Source organism: Chaetura pelagica, unplaced genomic scaffold (genome assembly GCF_000747805.2).
Source record: "Chaetura pelagica isolate M959 unplaced genomic scaffold, ChaPel_1.0 scaffold171, whole genome shotgun sequence".
Taxonomy (NCBI): domain Eukaryota; kingdom Metazoa; phylum Chordata; class Aves; order Apodiformes; family Apodidae; genus Chaetura; species Chaetura pelagica.
Window position 1 is genome coordinate 3,371,136 of NW_009952066.1, and position 25,125 is coordinate 3,396,260.

The window sequence follows — 25,125 nt, forward strand, 5'->3', positions numbered from 1 at the left end:
AAACTTTAAACTTCCATTACCCCCTTCCAAAAAAACCCTCTTTAAAATATAATTGAATCTTCCACTTGACCATTGTTTTTCAAATATGTATAGTTACTGAAGCAGCTCTCAAATTTTCAAAGATATCTGTGTGCTAGACCTACTGAAACAAGGTGGTACTAGGTTCATCCAAAACATGATGTTGTTTGCTGGAGAAGTTCACAAGCTGTAGCAAACTTCCAGTGATTCCGGATCATAAGAACAGCTTTGTTAACATTTTCTCATTCCTTAAAATACATTACAAAATTCTTGTTTTATAATTTCCTACAAATTAAAAAAAATTACTGCAATTTTTTTGAAGCCTTGTAATACCTCTGCAGTTGCTAAAATAAGGGAACACTCCACTCAGATAAATTTCCCTGAGGAGATGAAAGGTAATTCTGCTTTTTAAAGTTCAGTTCATGGAAGGCAGTGATTAAACTTTGACCAAATGACTGGCAGCTATTTTCTCATTTGTCCAACTAGATGATGTTTCAGAACACTCATAGACGCCTATAGTAGCCTAATGATTAACTTGCACTACTCTTTGGGATTAATCTTAGCTTCAGAAAGGTGAATTTGCTTTACCATCTGCCTGGCTAATGTAGCTATTGCCTTGCTTTGATATGTGCATTTTCACAGTTTATGCAGATTTAGACACTACATGTCTGAAAACAGCATTGAGACTTAAAAGATGTAGATAAAAACTAGAGATGAGTCACCTCCTATCACTTCTGGATGTACAGCCTGCCTGTTTGTCAATATGCGTTGTAATAGTTTATGTTCTATACTTAAAACAGTAGTTACAGAAAGCAGAAACCTAGATTACTATAGCAGTAAAGGAGAAAGCTTAGAAACTCTGCTTAATCTTTCTTTTTCCAAAACAGGTAGACACTCTTATCATGATGTACAAAACACACTGCCAGTGTGTCCTTGACAATGCAATTAATGGGAACTTTGAAGAGGTAAGGTTGTTTGAACACACATTCTTGGTATATATGCACAGGGAGCCAAGAAAGCATTATTTATGTCCATGAATCTGGTTCCTTACTCCTTTAGATTCAACATTTCCTATTACATTTTTGGCAAGGAATGCCTGACCATCTTCTTCCCCTGCTTGAAAATCCCATCATTGTTGACATCTTTTGTGTTTGTGACTCAATACTGTATAAGGTAAGTTAAGCATTTATCTACATGGATAATCTCAACCACATTACAGCTTTTGCTTGTGTGGAAACAGCATTGAAGTTGGAATAACAGGACTGATGTCTAGCTGATCTACCCATGTAAATCAGGAAGGATTCCACTGAAATCAAGAACATAAAACTGACACAGCTAAGAGATGAGCTCCAGTCTCAGCTCTGCTGCAGCCTTGATGTGTGGCTATAAGTAGCTCACTAACGGTGAAATCCTGACCTACTTGCTTGAATGTAGCTAAAATAACTGCTTGTATTCTTCACTGACACAGCTGAGTAAGTTAAACCTGGATGAAAACTGAGGCCATGTTTTTACTTAACAGATTATTGCAATTTCTGCCAGCACAGAGATTCTGTGGCAGATCAGCGAGGTGGTTCCACATACAAATCTGCTACTCACAGGTTATATCAGGCCACAGTTTCATGTTACAGAGCTGGAACAACACAGGGTTTAGTTCTTCCTGCCTCTCCTGTCTCAAGCGTTTCTTTTCCTATGCTGCTAGATGCCTTAGCAAAACTTCGGCACTGAACCAGTTTGGGTTTTTAAAAAAAACCTAAAGAACATTTGTTTTGCAAAGTTTTTGTGCAATATGAGTTATTTGATCTAGTTCACAGCATGATCACACACATAACTGAAACTAAATGAAACTAAGGAGTACTGCAAGGTCAGGATTAAGTGACAGATGGATTGATGGTGTAACAGTAAGCACCAAGCAGTCAAAGCAAGAGACTTGAGTCTCTGGTGCTGAGAGTGCCTTATTGTTTCACTGAGTGCCTTATTGTCATCTGTCATTCTTTACTGTACAAAAATATGGGGGAAAATCAAGAAAAGATGAAAATCTGTATTTCTAAGAAGTGTATCAAGCTGTAAAGAAGATGTTTTAGCTAGCAGAGTGAAGTGAAAGGTGATTAGCATCAAAGATAATTACTAAGCTAGAAATAAACCATTAAGGCTCATTTACTTGTAGAGATTATATTTCACCTCAAGTTTTTTCCTGCTCTTGTCCAATATTAACTGTATTTGTAAAAAATATTTACTATGTCAGGAGAAATTCTACAGCAGCACTACATTAGAAATTGAATAAGACAGATTTTCTCAAAAGTTCATAAATTTACTGTTGTGCCTGTTGTGGGTCTCTCACTATTTCTCACTTAAAAGCTGCCAGAAAGAAGGAGGGATTTTATTGCGTTGTTGTCAACCCATTTATTTAGGAGTTGGAACAGATTTTTAGAATCTTTCTTTAGAATCTAGAATATAAGCTAGCAACTTTGCCCTTCACAATAACACTCCCCAGAAGGCATGCTGGATGGCACATTCTTGTGCCAAAACAGTTCCACACCACACTTACCTATAGGATTTGTCCTAAACTCTGAATGCTTTCAGTGCCAGAAATGCAGTAGGGCAGAAGGAGGAGTCAGGTGGCTAGTAGCAGTTAAGAACTTGAGAGATGTTTGAGTATCTGCTTTATTGAAGGTCACAGTGATGCTATAAAAGACAAAGTGCTTCTGCATCTCGCTTCTACTGATTTCCCTACCGTAAGACCAGAGTTATAGCACTTGTTTTACTGGCATGCTGGCATACATTAAGAACAGGGGCTATCTAGGTATATAATAACCTCATAAATTGCTGTCTAATAGTCATGGGAGAAATCTAGATACCTAAATATCTGGACAATAGGTTGAATAGCTTCATTCTGTATAAATTTCCAGTCACTATGCAATCTAAGTAGACAAGACAGATGTGAATGAATAAATGGCCAGTAGAAGTTGGATATAATTTTCTGTTACCTTTTTGAAGGTCCTTACAGATGTACTCATCCCTGCAACAATGCAAGAAATGCCAGAAAGGTAGGTAGTTTAAACAATAATAGTAATGCTACATTCTGGTTTTTAGGCATATTCCAGGTAAAGAGTGGAAATTCCATATTGGAAATTTTATTACAACATTTTTGCTTATTTTTAGGACACTGGGATATGTATGGCAAAATACTATCCACTCTGAGGATAGCTATAGAACAGCCTTAAAATATTACATAGTATTTTAATGTATCGTTTTACTGGCTTGTTGGGTATTTTGAAATAGATTTCTTCTACAGTAAAGTCCTAGAAAATAAAAAAAGAAACAAATGTATTTGTGTTGTTTAAGGAAAACTACTGATACCTGTTTTCAGAATACTTTTCAGGTTTGTCTCCTATACATCACCAAAATACCTAAGCATTTCCTCAACAAGACTTGACGTTAATAAGAGAATAATTATAAGTTGCCTCTGAATCTTCTCATCTTTCCTTTCCCTTGAAGGGCATCTTCTTTGGGGTTTTGTGTCTGACTAAGGCACTTACCTAGAGTTATCTCTAATGGCTCTTGTATTTCTTACGTTTATTCTTAAAGCTGGTGTTTTTCAACCTATTTCAACTGGCAGATAGCTTACAATTTTTCTCAGAGGAGGTACAGATCAATATATACTCAATTTTTGCCTTTTGATGATTGGTCATTTCCTTTTGGTGACTTGAGGAGTAATTCACAGATATTTCCAGGAGTCTGTTAATCAGAGATTGAAACCCAAATATTTAAACTAATGCAAGACAAATTTTATTGATATTGCTCTATAAATCTTTTTTTTTTTTTTTTCCTGTAGTTTACTGGCGGATATAAGAAATTTTGCAAAAAACTGGGAACAGTGGGTTGTTTCCTCTTTGGAAAATCTACCAGAAAACCTGGCAGATAAGAAGCTGCCTATTGCACGAAGATTTGTTTCCTCCCTGAAACGACAGACATCATTCCTACACCTAGCACAGGTAAACAGAGTAAGACTGTACACCCAAAAAATTGTCAGTTACATTTCAGTGCACCTCGCTGGCTATGAGATATAATGCATTATTTTTTCAAGGTTCAACTTTAGCCATGGAAGATTTACACCTTGTAGTTCTAACCATGGAAGAAGGAAATGGCCATAAACAGATCTGACCAAAACTTCAAACATTTGTAGCAGAAAAGAAAGAAAACACCATGATTATAGTGACCTACTATAATGGAAACTTTTGGCAATCAAATTATGAAGTGCAATGTATGAGTATTTGTTTTATTTCCAAAGTGGAAAATACCAGATGATCCTTGCTCTGTAAAGGTTCACTGTCTTGTCTATGACATCCAACAGGGTCTCAGCATTTTACCTTGCCTTCTCTTACAGATTGCTCGGCCAGCCCTTTTTGACCAGCATGTGGTGAATTCCATGGTGTCAGATATTGAAAAAGTTGATTTGAATAGTATTGGCTCTCAGGCACTCCTTGCAGTCTCAGGGAGCACAGACTCAGATGGAGAGGTCTACAATGAATGTAAGTCTGTGGTGATATATTTGTATCATTTAGAGTAATTGGCTCTTTCATTTCATGCCACACTAGTCTACTCGGTGATGGACTGAGAAAAGGCTCATGTAGATACTGCGTTCTCTAATCTAGCTTAGTGTCAACCTCTATAGCTTTAAGAAATCTATTGGTTGCACTTGGATGTCTTACAAGAACAGAAGCTTGCACTGGGAAGTCATCCCAGCAAGATTACTTTTAATGGTTGCTGGCAAAATCATTTGCATGTCAGTAGCTAAGTGTAATAAAAACTCTTTTGAAGTTTTGTCCTAATCATGTGGAGATATTAGCACAGATGAATTATTGAAAGATGTCTGAAAAATTCCATATAATTATGGCTTAATTTAGTGAATATTTGAGCTAGCTTACTTATTTTTTGGTGTGAATAGTTTGTGTTGGTTTTTTTCTGAAAGTTGATCTTTAAAAAAATACATACACTTTACAGAAAAGTAACAGCTATTTTCATATTCAGAATGAAGTAAAGTACAATATTTGAGGGTGTTAATTTTCATATGCATACTTGTTATTGAAAAAAAATATCGCCATTTCCTCTATTAAAAAGATAAATTTTGTTGTAACAAACATGTTGATCTGTTTGGTGAGCTGAAAGGAGACCAATGGCAATGTGCTGTCTTCTAAATATTGTTGCTTTGCTCATGGAAGTTTGTTCTTTTCTTTAATAGTTCACAATCCTATTCCCATTCTCATTTGGGTTGCCCATTTCCTACTTTTTCTGTAATTGTTTTCTATTTTTTTTTCTTTGTTTCTTTACCACTGGTAACAAAACAAAAAAAAAAAAAAATCACAATCCTATTCCCATTCTCATTTGGGTTGCCCATTTCCTACTTTTTCTGTAATTGTTTTCTATTTTTTTTTCTTTTTTTTTTTACCACTGGTAAAAAAAAAAAAAAAAAAAAAAGAGAAGAGAAATTACTGTTCATTGAGGCACTTTTCTGAAATTAGGAATTGGGGAAGTTAGCTTCATGCTGTACGGTGAGAAACTTCAAAAAAGTATAGTGGAAAGCTCAGAAGTTTGCAAGTCTGCCACATTACAGATAAAGCTTTATTACTAAACTTAGTAGTAGAAGTGTTTTCAAGGCAGAATCTTAGAATTAATGGAGAACATCACAGGTTTTTTTTACTTTAATTTTCTTGTAACACTTAATTGTCTTACAACCTGCATTGTTGCAACGCCTAAGTAATTAATCTGTATGTGTGATGGATGTTTGTCTTCTTGCTTTGCTGGGGAATTGCTCATTTCTTCACTGCTCTAATTCTTTGCTTTTCCTTTCCATGCTACAATATTGTCATATGGCTGGTGAGTGGCTTTTTGTCATGTTCAGAACACTGTGCTCAGTGATATGTTCTCCTTTTTACATGGTAGATGACTCTATTACAGTGTTCCAAGAACTGAAGGACCTTCTAAAGAAGAATGCCACTGTGGAATCATTTATTGAATGGTTGGATACTGTGGTTGAGCAAAGGGTTATCAAGGTACCTTTCAAATGTTCTGCCTGACTGAAGATCAAATCCTGCTCCCCTTACTCCTTACACAGTCCCTTACTTACACAGTCTCACTGGTTTCCCACTTGGGATTCTCATCTCTGCTCCCGTTTCCTTACAGGAATGAACAGGGGAGTTCTTCATCTGGTTTGAGAGGTTCCAACACTATTAGTTTCAGTTAATCATGTTGAGTGCTGTTGAACAGTCTTACATATATGACAAGCTAAAAAGTATCTTAACTAAAACATTAAAGTCAGCACTGTCATAAACTGTACATGAAGAAAACCCCTACTACCTGAGCATGCAGAATCACAGGTGTATTGCCCAGTGTGTAAGGTGAACAAAAGTTGTTCCTCAGAGAAGCAATTCTTTCTTTCATGTTATTTGGATGATACTGTGTGTGTTATGAGTTAATGTAGCAGGTGGATTCACAAGTAGCTAATCTGTAGAAGGATTTCTATAGACCAGAATGGAAGATACAGTTTTGCAGCTTTATAATATGCTTAACTTGGTAATTGATGGTTTGGATGGATTTTTTTCCCCCTGATTTACAAGATGCTTTATAATTATAAGCATTTTATATGCATGTTGTGAGGACATGCACAGGAATGATTACACTATAATTCAGAACAAAATAATTGAGTTCTGAGTTGCAACTCATATGAGATCTACCAAATTTGTGACTATGAAGGCAAACTAGCAGAATAAAATGTTACACATTGTTTGCTGGTAGTTAAACACTGGTCTTCTCCTCAGGACATGTTCTAGATGGAAATGCAATATTGAATCCATCATTTTAGAGAGTATCTTGATATGAACGGGTGCAAGAAGATGAGACTGTGTAGTTAGCTTTGGCTGGCTTGCAGAAGAGTGACTGGCACAGGGTAAAATAACCATGAGGTTGGCATTATTCCTTTCTTCGCCTTTTTCCCAAATTTAATTGGAGACAGTGATATTTTTTTTTCTTTTTATATCACTCTGACTTTCCTAACATTTACTGTCATATGGGAGCCACACAGTGAGGAGCTCTGGGTAGTGCTTTGCTGCTTTTTTGATGATTCAGGGCAGCCGATCCTCATGCACACTTACCTAGACACAAAAGTCCCACTTAAGCTGAGCAATCACAACTTATTTTAGAACTGAGTGATTTTAGTCTGAAATTGATCCACAATTTTAGAAGACAATTCCTGATAAGCAAGCCAGGCAGAAAAGGTGAAACTCTCCCATTCAGCATCTACTGAGTGGTACTGTGTTATTAGAGTTAACAGGTATAGTTCCTAGCATTGTTCTTCTGTAGTGAGGAGTAAGAAATACCTACAAGTCCTGATATGCAGCTAGGTCAGCTAGCAGAAGCTAATAATTTACAGAACATGTAATCTTCCCATTGCTGTCCACCTTCTGTTCATGCTTAAGTGTGGTTACAGTCAAACTCACACAACAGCTAATTTCTGCTTGCTGTTTGAGAAAGCACCAGGGCATATGTTACCACACGAACAAATCACTGCCAGAGCAAAGTGACAATATGATGTGAGCAGTATTAAAGCGTCAACACGATGATAGGAAACATATCATTTTGTAAGAGAAAGTCTGGCCAGTATTACACAGATTACATTAAAGCACAAAGACTATTTTCTGTTCTCTGTTTATGTGGAATAACATAGTGCCAGAGGTTGTAGGGTTTTTTTCTTTCTGACCTGTACATCTGTATAGGTACAGATAATTTGGCATCTTTAGTTTTAAAATATGAGCTAATTTATATATCTTAAGGGCACAGCAGAGCTCAAGCAATAAGTAATTTGCTTTATCTGACATTTTCAGAGCTCGACTTGGTTGCACTGAAAGAGTGAGTACTATTCTTCTTTATCACTTTAAGACACACATTATGAAGAGAGTTTTAATCAGACAGCTTGATCCAACTTGCCACATCAACTTGAGTGAAGGACTCCTTACTCTCAGGCATATACAGTTCTCCTTTGTTTTATTCTGTGTGCAGGAAGCAAGTTATACTTAAGAGTAGTTAATAGTAAAATATGTAACAATATTTCACTATTCTCTTTCAGGCAAGCAAGCAAAATGGGAGGTCATTAAAGAAGAGAGCTCAAGACTTCCTTCTCAAATGGAGTTTTTTTGGTGCTCGAGTGATGCATAACCTGACTCTAAACAACGCATCAAGTTTTGGTACTTCGACTTTGCAAAAACACTCATATTTTGTACATATGTGCTAGCACTTACCAGCTTTCCACCACTTCCTTATCAAGAGGAGCCTGTACTAGTCTATAAAGATTCTTTGATCAAAGCCACAGATACTGTGCAACTTCTTTTTCAAACTAACATTTCCAAGTAAATACGAGCAATATTTTGTTGCTGGTCTCTGTCACAGGTTCTTTTTTCAAAGCTATTTTTCTTTCTAATTACTGCTTGGTACTGTTTTGCCATTTAAGAGGTAGAAGCTCTGTTTCAATATGGCAATGGAAGTGCAACTGCACATCTCAATGTAGGAGACAGAAGATTTAAATTATTAGTTTTATGTGTGGATCAGTTTGGTAGAAGATTACTGCTGTATAGAGGTTCTTGTGCATGATATGTTTTCATAAAAACAAAAGGAGCTTGGAAGATCAGAACTCATTCAATTCTGAGATTATCAGACAATCAGTTCAACAGTGTTTGTAGTTTTTAAAAATTAAGATCCGCTTGTCCATCTTTAGAAATGTTTACATTTTTTGGGGACTCTCAGGAGGAACCTTTTCTAAAATTGAAGATGGTAGAGCAAGTGAAGTTCACTTTAAATCTAGTATTTAATTTCCTACGTTTAGTTATAAGTACATAGTTATCTAAAATTCAGAGGGTATTTGAAATGGCTGTAAGGAGACATGTTTTTGATGTGATATATTCTTGAAATAAGGTCAAAGACTTCACCAGTTATTGTCTGGTTATTTAGCACAAGGCAAACAGAAATAGAGCAGAGGCATTCTAGCAGACTTCAGCCTTATCTAGCTCCACTGTGTGCCCTCTTCAAGTATAAAGCATGTCTCACTTTCATCAGTATTTTTCTTTGATGTAATTAGTGGTCAAATAGCCTACAGGACAGTAAACAATTGAGCTAGGTGGGCCAGTGCAAAGAGAGATTAGAGCTAGAAGTTAGGCACTATTCCTTGTTGGTCTTGCCAGGTCATTTAAAGTCCACAATTATTTGTTTGTTTCACTTGCTTCTTGTAGAGTGGTGAGAGATGGTCACAAAGATAACTCAGCTACTCTCTCTCGTTCTCCTCCAAAAGGTTCTTTTCATTTGATCCGCATGCTACTAGATGAGTACATCCTGCTCGCCATGGAGACACAGTTCAACAATGACAAAGAACAAGAACTCCAGAATCTGCTGGACAAATACATGAAGAATTTAGGTAACTACAGCTTGGTTCTTTTGAACGTACTCCTCTATTTTTAGAAATTGACATATTTCTTTCACTTTAAACAGAAGTAGGCTCACTGTCTTCTGATGTGTATTTATATACAACATTGCCAAAGTAACCTGAAAACTTTGTGACCATTCACTCAGGAATTCATTCCAACCCTCCTACCATAGTTTCATTTCTGGTATCATTTCTGATAATAACATTTTGTGAGACTGTGAATACACTGGATTACTGAAACAATCTAGAATGCAACAAACACTTGCAGGTACATCTCACCTGCTGTGAGCTGAAGTGCGAGAAGAGATATAGGCAACAGAAGGGACAGGAATTCCTAATCCAGTTTTCCTGCCAAAGCTTAAATATGTAATTACACCTTGAACTAGGAATGTATTACATGTTACAAAAATGCAGATATCCCTGCAAGGTTGGAACTTAAGTTGGGAGCCCTGTATAGCATCTGGCTGGAGCATTACTGTGTGGAAGATAAACAAAAATAATGTAAAACAGTATCCTTAACCTTTTCCACCTACCAGGCTTCTTCAAGGTTAAACAATTTGAAGTCATATGCTTCGGGTCCTTTGCTATAAAATGAATGAAGAGTGATTTGGATCAAATTCTGGTCCAAGTCAATCCCTAAAAATCCAGTGAAACTTAACTGGGTTTTCTGAATTATTTTTTATTAACATTAGCACCAGCAATCAATCTTTAACTTTTTGTTTGTTGTTACTCTAAGTCTGTACTTCACTGCAAGCAACTTGCATAGAATTGTCTCACAGTAGATGCTGCAGGTTTTTTTTTAATTCAACCTTCAGGAAAAAAATCTTGTCCTGTGTAACAGTTGCCCTATCCTTGGACTATAGTTGAAGTACTTGAATCCGTGAGGTAAAGTAATGGTTCCCACTGAAGAATAGCAAAACTTCCACTGACTTTATCAATAGTCTGCAAAAAAACTAAAGAACTACTGATTATAACAATTGGTTTTCTCTAGATATCAATATGAAAACAGAGTTCATGTGTTCTAAAATTCCCATTGTTAATTCTTTAGGATGAAGCATCATGAGCCTAATTCACTCAGTGCAGTTTACTTGACTTCACTGCTGACATTTACTGCAAGGGAATAAATGTGATTCATACCTTCACTATGATGGCTTCAGTAAGGAGCTGATACTCTGTGATGTAGATCTGTGGTCAGGGGATATTATGCAGTCAGTTCCACTGGGAAGATCGAGACTAGAGCAATATTTGTATTCATTGGCTACATGCAAAATGTGGAGGCTCCACTGGGTATTAAAATAAGCAACCAAAAGTACAAACAAACCACGCAGCTCATATGCTGTCTGTATACTAGTGGTGAGTTTATGTGCAATGAGCATGCATAACAGCCACCAAGAGTTCTTACTTACTCTTACAGACGCAAGCAAAGCCACCTTTACTGCATCACCAAGCTCTTGCTTCCTAGCAAATCGTAACAAAGCTGCTCCTCTGCCTGGTGACACTTCAGTCAAAAACGAGTGTCTAGCAGAGCAAACCTACGTGTCCTTGTCAGCTAGCCAGCCCAGCAGTGTACCTTCTGGTCTGAACCCCTTTGCTGCAGGAGACAGTGAGAATATGCAGCTGACAGGTATGTACCAGTTGTTCTAGTTTCTCCTCTTATTTTTGTTAGTCCCGCAATCCACAGTAACACATTGTACAGGGAGCAATGGCCACATGTATTTATAAAGACATCTCGTAAATAATGTTTCATGAGCTCACCCTCTGTGCTGATTTACAGCAGGTGCCAGTTGTAGAGCCCTGCCAGTAACAGATCCTTATGGAACAGTGGTAAAACTATCCTACACCTCTTGGCTTGATAAGGTTCTCGTGAGGAGACAATGAACAGTAACACCTGGAGCACACAAAGCTTGTAAATGCTAGAATTTCCCACTGAATGTGGCAGCCTCCAAGCTGCAGAATGAAAGTGGGAAACTTTATAGCCTGTAGCCATGGATTGTGTGTTGTGCACGTGGAGGCCAGTGCATATATCCTTTGTAAAGGTTTAAAATGGTAATGCACTTTTCACTAGGGGGTTAGTGTCTTAACAGATCGGCACTGTTCAACAGTACTGTAGAATGAGCACTGATCATGGGCTAATGCTTATTTATTCCAGGTCAGATGGAGCTATCTCAAAGCACTGGTCACCTGATGACTCCACCCATTTCACCAGCCATGGTCAGCCGAGGAAGTGTTATCAACCAGGGGCCAATGGCTGTGAGACCTCCAAGTGTAGGGCCAGTGTTATCCACACATACACAGTGCTCTTCGTACTCAGAACCCCTTTATCAGACTTTGTCACAAACTAATCAGAATTACTATGGAAACAATTCCAATTACCAGGCTATATTCAGAACTCAGGCCCATTCCACTTCAGGAGTTTACCACCACAGAGCGGAGCACAGCCGATTCAATGCATTGAGTGAACAGCAGTTCTCCAGAGACTACTTCAGCAACAGTTGTGCTGTATCTCCATACAATACAAGATCCCCTTCCAGCTATGGTCCCTCAACCATGTCTCAGGACACACACAATATTCAGTTTCTGAATGCTGGGAGTTTCAATTTCTTGAGCAACTCAGTGTCTTCGTGCCCAGGAGCAGCATATCCTGCTAATGCTTCCAACGGTATTAATATATATTTTATTTTTACCTTCTCTTTCTCTTTTCTTGCTGGAATAAAACACTCTGCTTTTTTTCTGTGGAAGATGTTTTTCAGCTCTGATTTATACCTTCCTGCTTTCCACTTCTCTTACGACACACAGAGACCATAAAACAGCTTAACAAGCTACTTAAGGATTTATTTTCCTCTGTTGAATCCTCACTTGGCGTTAAATGCATCTGCTGCACCTATGCTAATCTTCCTCTGGCAACATTGCCATGTCTTGCACAAAGGAAGGAAAACCAGGGTGACTTTATGATTTAACAATCTCTTGGGAAGGCCTCAAAACTTCTACTATGAAGTAGAGCAGGAATAAGATAGCTTACTTCTGGGGTCAGCGTAATGGGCCATCCTAGTCACAGGGTCAGGATGGCAAAATGAAGTATACAAATGTGCATTAGCATTAGTTTGAGACCTTGGCCCTCGTATTTCTCATACTTCAAATGTGAAGTTATTGCCGCAATCTGCTTCAGAGATACAGTCAGCAAAAACACTTCCCTCTTCTGGAGGAAAGACACAGTGGAAATGTTGCCTTTATATGGATTTGTATGTGCAATAAGTATGTATTACCATGCAGGTTTTCCTTTCAGGAACCCTTCACTTGATTCTGAGCTTCAGAAGGGAGCACTGAACTGTGGATAGTAGTCCTCATGGTGTCTCTTATGGACACTGATTGCAGGCTGCTGTTTAATTTTGAACTTAGAATGGAAGCGCAATTCTGTACTGAGGCACAGAGGATTTTTTGCTCCCTTATTACCGCTCCTCTTTTGGGTCAGTCACTGCATATGTCACTAATGTTCCTAGGCTGTATGTCTACATAAATAATCTTATTCTCAGGTGACTCAGCCATTAACAATTACCATTTGTTTATACGCAGGCTCCTACCCCACCCTTTCTTTTCAACAGCTGTTTCACTCTGCTTTTTTTCCAATCTCCTGTCAATAGGATATTATGGAAACAATATAAATTATCCAGAATCCCACAGACTTGGAACAATGGTGGATCAGCATGTTTCTGTAATCAGCAGCGTAAGCAGCATTCGATCCTTGCCGTCATACAACGATATACATGATCCACTGAATATCTTGGATGACAGTGGAAGAAAACCAACAGGCTCATACTACACAGAGTCCTCACCTTCAGCTGTCTGTCGGACTCCTATGCGTAAGTATAGCCATAGGTGCTGCGGAGCAGCTATGAACTGATCAGCATCCTAATGAGTGCTAAGTATTAAACTGTAGCTCAGATTCATAGTAAGTAAATATCGTAAGCTGTGTTTTCCTTAAAATTTACTTACAGTTACCCATGACAGTGGATTTAATAGGTATTTGCTCCCATAAGGACTATGATCCATTGTCTATGAGGAGTGGAATGACTGGCCTGAATTGCAGAAAAATCCATATTAGGAAAAACTTGCTAACTGTTAAAGTGAGCTAATAATGGACTGGGATCTTCTAAGGGCTCTTAAGGATCCTCACTGCCAAAGAGGTCAAATGAACCCTGGGTCAGAGATGTCTAGATACATACTTCTGTGGTATAGTCCCTTGCTGTCCTGTACTTCCACAACTGTGTGTGTTAGGCAAATCTCCCACTGACAGTGATTTTTGGATGAAATTTCTTAACCCCAAAGGGTTGGTTTTGGTATATGTGTTTAGAAAAATGGCAGCTGAGTTTGGTCTCACATTCCAAAAAGGGTTGCATGGAAGCTATAATCTAGGGCACTGTTTGTTTCTCCACAAGATTACCTCTCCCTACTACTTATGTCTTAACCTTGCACAGAAGATCAGACATTACTTACCTGTTCAAGGTTTTGCAAGAACTCAGTGCTCAGTTCTTTAAAGGATGCTAAAAGGGGGGAAAAATACCCAGCACAACCAGTATCTTCTGTATTCTATGTTGATATGTGTAACCACACAGGGATTGTGCCCATCCAGTATCTTCTGTATTCTATGTTGATATGTGTGCAGCGGTGGCTGCAGTCGTACCATCACTGAATATGGACCTGAATGGTGCAAAATAAGGAAAGATCAGCAAAGTGTGTATAAATAGCTTTGCACAGTTTTCGTAGAAGGTGGCTCATATGGCAAGCCGTAAACTTCAGACCCATAGTTGGATTTTCAGCAGAATTCACTTGCACATGACTTTTGACCTGTTCCCTGAAGGTGTGAGGAGCTGCTGAAGAAAAGTTATAGAGGTATAGGTAAATTGGGACAAGTATAGAACTGTTGGCATTTCTGTCCTTTAGATGGTGTGCCTGGTTAGAGAAGGGTTTCAATCCAATTAAATTGAATTGGGTTTTTTTGCTAAATTCAATAACTAGAAAACTTATATTGATAGTAACTTTTTTCCACAGCTTCAAACATGCAAACCACATCTACTTCCCAGTGTATGTATGGAACATCTGGTCAGTTCCCCTCTCAGGAAAATCTGGAATCCCACGCCCCACCAAGCAGAGATATGGTGTCATCTTTACCACCTATCAACACTGTCTTCATGGGAGCAGCTGCTGGAGGAACCTGAACTGGGAGAGACATGTCAGTGCCTTAAGCTTACTTTTCCAAATCCAGACATTAAGGCTATGATAACAATCCTCTTCAAGTTGATGGGATAGAAAAGTATTATATCGAGGTGTTAAAGGAGCCAATTTAGAGATATCAGCAGCTCACCACACACACACACAAATAGCTATATTCAGATTGGGTTCTGCTTGTGAATCACTCAGGATTGTTCTCCACCATTACTGCTTCTCAGTCAAAAATTTAGGATGAGCAGAAAGAGACAGAGATTCTTGAAAGCAAGACTAAGTTGTAAAGAAATTATTACACCTATTCCTATTCCTAATTTATTAAAAAAGCTATTTTAGCCTTTCACTTTTATCTTTTTGTATAAAAATGTTTATTTAATACCTGTGTTGCTCATTATTTATTACTATCACAGAGTAACTGTTTACTTTCTCTTATTTGACAGATTGTCAAATGTCTGTATCCTACCTCCTATGGAAATGTTTACAAGGTCAATTTTTACTCACTTAAATGAAACTAAGCCAAATTCGTAATTTTTTTACTGTTGTGCTCTGGCAAGTCAAATTCAAATGTTTTGTGCCTACTTGTGTAAGTGAAAGTCCTCAGGAAATGAATAAAACGTATTGTTGGGATTTTTTTTTCTTTTAAAATAAACCACTTTCTCTTAAAATGAAACCAACAAAACATGAAAATATCACAAGCTAAATATTTGCAGTAGCCTGCCATTGTGGCTGGATAACTGAACCAAACTAAACTCAGCCACAAAATGTTAGGGGATTTCAAAATTATGTGTGGCATGAGCCCAAAAGTTCTACTGATGGAAATCCAGAAAAAAGACATCCATCACCTTTCATAGGGTTAGAGCAACTGTGTATAATGAGATCAAAAGTAGTAAAGATGATGAAAAATATTACAACCTTCTAGATCAACTATTACAATAAAAAGTTGTAAGTGAAATGAAATTCAGCCTGGAAAAAGCGTGTGAAAATTATTCACTAATCGTATTAAGTAGAACAGAGAACACACAAAACAAGCTTCTTGATACACATTCATGAAAGATCAGATGTTATTTTATAATTGGATTGTCCCACCATCACATTCAAATTTAGATTCTAGTCTGGTATTCTGAATTGTTTGAGGTTATTTGATGTTCATAGTGGTTCAGTTCATATGCTGGGTATCATGGAATTATATAGTAGGGTATTTTTGATGGAAGAAGTTTTTATTTCTATTCCTAATTTCTGAATTCTAATCCTTTATAATTTCCTTTAGTGTTTTCTATCATGAGAAGTCTTGCCTGCAGCAGAAAAGCAATAAGGATCATTGACTGGGCTAGCTCATGAATAATTCCTGATATGAAATACTTGATGCAGAAATGAAACACCATAGTTCAGTAGAAGCCTCCACCTCAACTACTTCCTAATTCAGGAAGAAGTCTTATGCGGCAACTGAAAATACCATAATGGTGTGTGAAAGTTTTGGTTTGAACAAAGATTCCCAGTGAAATGTAGTGGTAACACAGGCTGCTTGAGCAACTATGTATGGAGCAATGCTTTATGTGAAGTATTGCAAAAGAGTTTTTTCTTCATGATTATTCAGAACAAGATGTATTTTCTCCTAAAATTAGTCCTCTTAAGAGTCAGGTTCCCTGTCTAAGTGGATCACCTCTATAGTCACTAAAGAAAGATCCCTCCCATTCCAAGTGAGATAAGTTGGGTAAGAGGAGTACAAAGTGAGGGATATGCTACTATGGGAAGGGATATGCCATTGTCCTGAAATGGTTGGCTCTTTCTGCTGACAAAATGACATGGCATAAATAATTTCTTCCACCTGGAAGCTTCTAGCTGTAAGAGCAATAAGTAGAATTTAGAGGAAGTAGGCAGCCAGTAAGAGACAGGGTCTTAATCCATCAGGCCCTACATAAAAAGCACAGTTCCTGGTACATAGTGGCTCATGTAATTTATATGCATCATTTCCAGTAATTATTTTTTTTTATGTGAACCTTTTTTCATTGAAGGTGTGGTGGTTTTTTTGGGTGTAAATTACTTTATCTGCACTTCATCTGAGATAAGAAACAATATTACATCATTAAATGTGCAGATTCTGGTGATGGCTGCAAAACGCAGAGTAGCATGAAGTATCACACTTGCAAATTGCAGCTCATGATCAACAGCAAAGAGCAGTAAAAAAAAAAAGCTAATATTCAAATAGCTAGTTAAGAGGGATCTCTCATAGTGTTGCAGAACAAACCAAACCCATAAATGTAACTAGCAAAACTGAATGAGAATTTTCCATTTTATGATCTATTAGTTCAGTCAAATATGTGGTTTCATGAATTCAGTATATTTTGTCTGTATGAAACTTAATAATTCATAGCTTTTGTGGGTATCCCATGGGAAGATTTTTACCTTTGGTAGTGTAGTAGCATTACAGGAAAAAATATGAAGAAACAAGGGAGTTCTCTCCTCAGTGGTCTTAAAATACTAAGTTCAGTTGCACTTAATATGATGGTTTTAATATATACATACCAGAAAATCTGTGTTTAAAAATTGTGGATATTGAGTACAATCAGTTGCAAATGAATAATGCCTAAGGGGAAAGAAAAAAAAAAAAAAAAAAGCAGCTTTTTATTTTGGGAGAAGAAATTATTTAAAATGAAATCCTATTTGCAAATATCAATGAATTTGAACTGGCAAAAGAGATGGGTTAACAGGTGAAGTCTGCTTCTGCAGTAAAACTGATTCTAAGACAAAATTATATTGACCAAGATGAAGCAACAGTGGAGAATTGATTGCTTTGTGAGATATTGTCCCAGGCCTAGTAAACAAGATGGAAACTTAGGTAGTTCGTGCTGGAAAATAAATGCAGTTCTTCACCTCTGAACACAGGTCTGTAGGGATTTTGCTCCAGATTCAAATTTTGCAAAAGAAAGTTTGCATTTACCTTTAAACATGTAGTGAAAACACAGAGAAATTACTTGTAAAAAGTAAAGGTGGGTCTCATACTCTCATGCCATGTGCCAAGTGTACCTTACTGGTTGGCTCAGCATCCTGCCAGCTGTCTCCATCTGGTACATGAGTGGTTTGTAGTCACAGAGAGGAAGGGGACCTGCAGTGCAGCTGGTAGAGATGAGCCACTTAGCAGAGACTTATATTTTAAGGCAGACAGAGAAGATCACAACCTCACTGCAGATGTGCCAAATGAGAACAGATGCTTTATTTGTCACGGTGCTGTTTGTCTCAGTGCAGGATCAAAAGTAAGCAGACTTTAGATTTATGGATCAACTGGTCTAGAAAAGAAACAATAACTAAAAAATCCTGCTCTTATAGCACTTTAAGAAAAACTATAGAGACATTATCACTCTTGGAAAAGCAGTTATTTGATACTAAAGAAACTAAATATGTTAGGAACAGAATCAAAGATCTAACAGAGAAGTATAAGAATCTGTAGAAGCCAGAGAGCAACAATACAGGCCATTGATGTCATACCTCTGGCAAAGCTGTGATGGTACAGGCAATGAGCCCCACAGCACCCAACTGTACTGTGCTAAAATGCAAGGGGCCATCAAGCTAAAGTTCAATTTGCTGCAGCTGCCTGCTGGTGATTGGATCTAGGCAGTGCAGGAGGCCTTACCTGGGGTTGATACCTGGGAAGAGGTAAGTTAGAGTTAGTTTTAGGGCTGATGTGCCCCAGGTTGTAAGTAACAGACTTTGGTATGACTAGTTTCAGGCTATGGTTTAATTGGAATTGCTAATCTATCTTTAGGGATTGGATTAAATTTTATATTAGCCTTGGGAATGGAGTCTGGGCAGGCTGGGCTGGTTAATATGGACATTATGACTGTTGCAAATAAGGGCTTGTAAAGCTATACTAATTTGCCTGATAAAGGTCACAGGTCTAGTTTTTATGATGAACTCAGTAGAATTTGGGAATAGCTATATCTGGATTTCTGAGTTTGGGTTCAGGCTAGTGTGTTGGATGAACCTGCATAATGCCTGAGCTTGGCTTATGGCTGTTGCCAGTAGGGCCTACAGGGTATGTTTAACCTTCCATGGTTAATTCAGGGAAGTTGCCTACTCTCTTCTTAGTGATGTACTCAAGGTGGAACTTGAATCTGAGTCAGCTTTGTCATTAAGGCTGACTTCAGTGGTTGGATCAACATGAAGCTGAGACCATGAGTCAGTATTGGATTTAGAAGTGGCCATCAAGCCCAGCTTAATGCAGCTGCTTAGAGGGACCCACAAACTATGCTTAGTTCTAGATAAAACAGAGTGTAAGGGGACCAATATAGATTAATATTATAGTAAGAATTAAAATCAATATTTACTTGGGCAGGAACTGGTGAAAGTTTGTTGTTTCTGCATTCAGCAGAGGCAATGGAGCTTATATGAAACCTATGGTCAGACAGGGAGATCCAGTTATGATTCTTCAGGGTCTAGTCTTTAGAGTAGACTTAAAGTTGATTTGAAATATACATTTGGAAATGAAAGAAAGTGAGGCATTTAGGTAAAGTCCAGGTCTACAAGAACCAAGTGAGACTTATTTGAGGGAGGCCACATTGTCAATCATAATTCTGAGGCTGGCAAAGGAGAATTTGAAGTCATGGCTGGGGTTCAGCCAGCCAGCTGGGATTCAACATGAACCAATGAATCTGAACTAATTGTGTATTTAAGACCTGCAAGGATCTGTGCTTATTACTGAAATGGTAGGAGTCACTGATGCAGTCATTAGATTCAGCCAAAAGTTGGAATGAAAGGCTAGGACTAGGTCAGAAATGTTGCAAGCCAGGATCAATGCACATCTAAGAGTCATTAGCTGAAACCCCACTGATGGAAAAAAGATGCATCTTTCACAGCCTAAGATGATAATGTATCCTAGATGGAAGCACTGCAGGTATCTGTTTCCTCTGGAGAGATGCTGCATCGTTGCTAATGATGAGACCTCAATCAACATTGCTGGGATAGTGAAAGGTTAGGCAAGCAGGAGATCCTATTGTCAATTATGCTGCTTCCATGGTCACCAGACATTTGCAGCAATTACAAGGCTCAGCAGAATCACTTCTCAGGACTTGAGCCTGCCAAAGGAGGCATGAACAGGCAAAAGAGAAAAGCAGGGCTGGGATCTGAAATGGAGGGAGGCAAAATATTGTGACCATTGCATAATTAGTTACACCAAACACCATTTATCTACATTTTGGATTCTTTCTTATACACACGTTTTTTTCACACTAACAATGGCTGCAGGTTACAATGCTGCATGGAGCAATGGTTACATTGAGCCTCCAAAGGAGGCATGAACAGGCAAAAGAAGAGAAAAGCAGGGCTGGGATCTGAAATGGAGGGAGGCAAAATATTGTGACCATTGCATAATTAGTTACACCAAACACCATTTATCTACATTTTGGATTCTTTCTTATACACACGTTTTTTTCACACTAACAATGGCTGCAGGTTACAATGCTGCATGGAGCAATGGTTACACAATTGAAACATAAAATATTATATTGGTGGCTGAACTAGGAAAATCTACTTTCCTTCCTTTTGGCTTAGTTGATTATTATCCTTGATCAAATAAAGGGCCACATGTTCATACTGCCCTTGTGCCCTGGTTACTACAGTAAAAAGAGACATACAGTGAAATTGTACATTTAGAGTTTGATATAATATGCCTTTTTAATTGGTTATATTTAATTTTCTTATATAATTCAGTTTTGTTCAGAAGCTGACTTTACTGATTAGTCACCTATTGTGCATCAAGATGCATAGAAAACACTCAGATTTTAATTAAATGGCATGTTTTAGAAAGTCTTAATTACAGTAAAAATACCAACTCTGTGTGATACAGAGGTGGACAAAAAACAGCCCTTCCTTTCTCTCTAATATGGTCTTTATCAGACTTCATCTTCAAAGCAGATGAAGAGGTACAGCACCCTCTCAGAGCATCCTCACCTTGACTCTACATGTTTTTTCACAAGTAGGTGTGCCATCTGCTGGCTGAGTGACTGGATCTGTGCTCCCACACACTCACAGAGGCTGTGGGTTTCTGACAGCCTTCAGCTTTCAGTTTTTGGTAAGTACATGATTTGAAAGATCTCATGGCCAGTCTCCAGGTGTGCTCAAGGTAGCGGTTTTCCAGCTTCTGGCTCCTGAAGAAGAGCTGATGCTTCAGCATAATCAGCACCCTGGATGTAACATTTCTCTTTCAGTTCCATTTCTGAAACCACCAAGATACTTGTCATTGTATAATTGATAGTATGGGTATTTTTTAAAGAATTGTAGAAGATAATATAAGAAGTTAGCTACACTATTAAGTGCCTTCTAAAATTGAGAGGAAAATTTCAATGTAACTAAAGGGTGCGTGGAGAATTGTAGGGAAATACATTTTTAAAAGAGTAAAATACTGAGGATGAGATTGAAATGGACTCAGCCCATTATACTAGGGATATAACACATTTCTTAAATAAATATATATGAACCAAGCCACAGATTAAGCTTGATATTGAGCTACTTCAGCTGATCATGATGTTTGCTCATTTGGAAGAAAACCAGATCTCTAATGCTGCTTCAAAGTTTACATTAAGTAGAATGGTGCCACTAGGAGACAGCAGTCAAGTCATGATCTGTCACTCATGAGTGGTAGGACCCTGAGTCCTGGAGTACTCACAGACAAGCAAAGCTGAACTGTTTAGGCCTGGCATTATGTGCCCCTCCTGTGTACCTCCAGGCAAAATTGAGTTTAGCAGATGGCTGTTCCTGAGGGATGTTTTCTCTCAGCAAGTGGCTTTGCTTAGCACTGTTCATACAGATTCTTCTGAGTTGTGACTCACATGATTTCCATGTGAAACATGAGCCTCTCATACATCCTATGGGGACCCTTCATGCCTCAGTTGGAGTTGAGAAATCTGGTTGGTAACAGGACATGCAGTAGTTTTGCAGTAGAGTACACAAGCTTTAAGTTCCCACATGGCCCTGGAAAGTCTCTGCGCTCTGTGAGGCCAAGGCAAGATGTTTGCCCACCTGCCCCAGGCTGTCTGCAGGCCTGCAACAGTGTCATCAGGGAGAGTTAACACCAACCTCCAAGAAATACTAGTCACTTAGTAGGGCACATTGAACTGGGCACCACACAGCATCTCAGCTGAAGCTGGATGAGGTTCAGATGGTGTGCAATGGAGAAGCTGTGTTTAATTAACACTTGGCTGTGCATTTACATGTTCTGGGGGATAAGCTGTGAGGTGACCAGAGAGATAAGCTAACAAGTACCCAAGCTTTTTTGGAAAATAGAGTTTGGAGTTTACTTTCATTAACACTGATAAGTGCAGAGAGCATTTGATATATAAGAGGATCTAATCCTTAACCCTGTAAGCAATAAAAGATGCTTTCTAAAAATACCTAGGCATCTAATTTATAGAAAATTTGCTTCTATAGAAATACGTCATATATCTGTGTTTAAGGAAACAGATCTTCATCCTTGCAATGCTAAGCAGAGCAACATGTAAAAACATGTAAAAAACCCATGAGATTGTGGGTCCCAAGCCTGAAAATACTAGCTTCCCTTCATTCAGCTTGTTGACAACCAGAAAGGTAAGGTAAGGCTTCCACATCTGCATTTAGTTTCTCAAGTCAGCAAACAGTTCTTCTGAAGTGTTGCCCACTCAGCAGTTCCCACTGCCCGGCATTAACAAAATGGCTTTGCCAGGCAAGTGCAGGCTGAAGAGCCACAGATATAAACAAAATTCACAGTGTAGGGGTGGGCACAGGGGGGAACTAGTTCTGCTTCATGTCACTGGCCTACAGCAGCACTGGGTAAAATGCTACACTTGTTCACAACAATGGCATCTTGGTACAAGGGTCCTGTTTTGGGAGAGGAAATAAACAGAAATGTCGTTTCTTCACAAGGGGATAGAAATCAGTGAAACCCAGTACCATTGATAACTGGTTATTGTTGTCAGAAGGGATTGAAAGAATTGAGTTTCACAGCCACCTACAGTCACACTGCATTGATCAGTTTTCTTTCGGTCTCAAGGAATTTTGAAGAAATTGTCATTTTCCTGAGACAGGTTCATGAAGTGAGTTGGTGGGGCAGGCCACGTGTGACCCACCAAGGGGTGACCAGCCTTCTATCTGGACAGGCAGACACAGCCTCAGGAGTCGTGGTACACTTGCACTGCTTAAAAGCCAAAATCTGTCTCTCTCAAGCTCTGCTTTATCTGCTGTTCCCAAGAAGAGCTTCAGGAGCTACAACACGAAACAAACTTGGGATGAGATCAAAGTGTAGGTCTACACAGTGTGTGAGATGGGCATGATATGTGGGAGAACAATTTAATTTGATACTTAGGTACATAGAACCTTTGCTGTTTGATTCAGCACTTTCATCTCTCCTGAAAGAAAATTCTTCTTTGGTAAACTAGAACAAGAGAAAAAGAGCAAATTCTGCTCAGTACAACTGGGTAGATTCCCTGCACTTGTATCTCTCCTTTTTTTTTTTAGTTCCTCAGATTTATGTGATAAGATCTGAGAGTGCATTTCTCTCATACATTGCTCAAAAGAGCTCTTCTGAGCTGACTGCCAGTAAAAAGAAGTAGGCAAACACAAAACTAAAGCAACATGAAGAAAAATTAAGACCATTTTAACTAAGGGATACACAAAAATGTCTGATCTAGTGATTTAAATCCAGAGCAGCAAACCAAGAATTCAGACTTCTGATTAGCTTTATACTTGTAAAATAGGAAAACCCCTAGTTTGTCTCAGCAAATGTTCAGCATGCATTTGGATCTGCTGAAACCAAACCAATCCAACGAAACAAAACAAAACAAAGAACCCCACACAACTGAGAGAAAGGAGAAGATGCTGTTAGTTTGTTCTACTGATGCAGAGAAAGACAGCCCAGGTCTTAACACCCAGCAGTATTACTATCATACCTGTTTCAGCTAAGATTTTTTATTTTTTTTTTGCATTGACTTAATTACGCTGCTGAAAATCCAGAATTTGGTGTTGCCAAGTACTAATGCTCATTTTGCTGGGAATGCCGGGTGGCTGTACCCCTGGGATGGTTTGCTAGGGCTTTCTTCATACTGACTTAGTGCAACTTGCAGGAATAGGCAAAGCCAGAGGGATTTACCCAAGATTATACAGGGCCAGCAGTGCTACTGTTTGAGCAGCACTGAGAACTTCAGATACAAGGTGTTGTATGTCCTGGTCAGCAAGGGAGATACTCAGGTAGGTCAACAGACACGAATAGCTTCACAAAACCTGCCACTCTGTCTTCTGCCTTAACCCTTTCCTCTATTTTCTTTCCCTGCGCACAAAGAGCTCGGTGGTTCCCCACATGAGCAACCCCACTCACCAAGCTCTACTCTAGTAGAGCTCAGGCCTCATCCCCTTTCCTTACTTCTCCCAGGGGAATTCTTTGTGAGGGCTGAGCAGCTAGTCAGGACAGGGAAGTGCCCCACTAAGAAGCCCTCTGCTTTTGCCCCTGGGGACCAAGGGACAGGATGACCCAGGAGTGGAAGCCCAATGTGCACCTCCACTTGCAAGGAGCTCACAGAGCTTTTGCAGATTGTCCTAGAAAAAGGAAATTATCCTCACTGTCCCATTCTACTCCCATCCTAAGAGGGGCTTTGTTCCCGGAGGGGAGGAGTAGAGCAGGGGGTGGGGAAGTCGGCCATGTACCCTAACAGATGGTTTAAGTACGGTGATTACAAAATCCTGAAGTTAAAATAGTTTAATTACAAAGTCAATACTGCCTCCAACCTCTGCTAAGCCTTTAGTGTAAAAACAACAGACGGCATAGTGCAAACGGTGGGACAATATTTAACCAGAACTTTGCATTAGCTACTGCAGTACAACTCTCCATCAGGCCTTCAGCAAACGGAAGATCAACTGATTTTCCCAGCTTGTATTTGTTAACCATCTCTGCTTCAGTATCAATGGGTGGCTGGGAGGGAGCCACAAACAAACCCAAGGAAACAAGCTGCAATACTATACTGCAAGCTGAGGCTCAGCAAGGTGGTAGGTAAAGTTCAGTATTGCAAGCATACAACTGAGACAATTATTAGCACCTTAACAGGAATTAATACGGAGGTTAAAAATATGAGCAGGTGAAGCTATTTATATGTAAAATGACTTTTTTTGGTGTGTGTGTGAAATACGCAGCATTTTATTTTAGATTATGGCTTTTATAGAAAAAATAATGGGACATGGGAAGGCACAGAAGAAGGAAAATTGGGAAATTATTTCATATGTCCCAGATTTGATCGTTCACATGCAGGGAAAGCAACAACTCTATCCAGCATGCTACAGGAACACCTTGCTGAGCTCTGCTCTTGTAGCTAAGAGCCTTGGTCTTGGCCTTTACAGTGCATAGATTGTACATAATCTTTAACAGTGACAAACTCTATTCTCCCTCTCTATTCTGCCCTGGTGAGGCC

General features: G+C 38.7%; 1 protein-coding gene across 1 annotated transcript in view; it reads left to right on the forward strand.

Annotated features, from left to right (window-relative positions):
* The window catches only part of RFX6 (regulatory factor X, 6), a 33,612-nt gene extending 18,915 nt beyond the window's left edge, over window positions 1-14,697 (forward strand). The window contains exons 7-18 of the mRNA XM_010005220.1: window positions 906-983; window positions 1,078-1,191; window positions 3,013-3,062; window positions 3,851-4,010; window positions 4,403-4,547; window positions 5,959-6,068; window positions 8,138-8,255; window positions 9,353-9,475; window positions 10,899-11,108; window positions 11,634-12,143; window positions 13,123-13,341; window positions 14,531-14,697. Coding sequence (XP_010003522.1) covers window positions 906-983; window positions 1,078-1,191; window positions 3,013-3,062; window positions 3,851-4,010; window positions 4,403-4,547; window positions 5,959-6,068; window positions 8,138-8,255; window positions 9,353-9,475; window positions 10,899-11,108; window positions 11,634-12,143; window positions 13,123-13,341; window positions 14,531-14,697 — 2,004 coding nt within the window. The remainder of the gene's footprint in view (window positions 1-905; window positions 984-1,077; window positions 1,192-3,012; window positions 3,063-3,850; window positions 4,011-4,402; window positions 4,548-5,958; window positions 6,069-8,137; window positions 8,256-9,352; window positions 9,476-10,898; window positions 11,109-11,633; window positions 12,144-13,122; window positions 13,342-14,530) is intronic.
* Window positions 14,698-25,125: the final 10,428 nt, after the last annotated feature.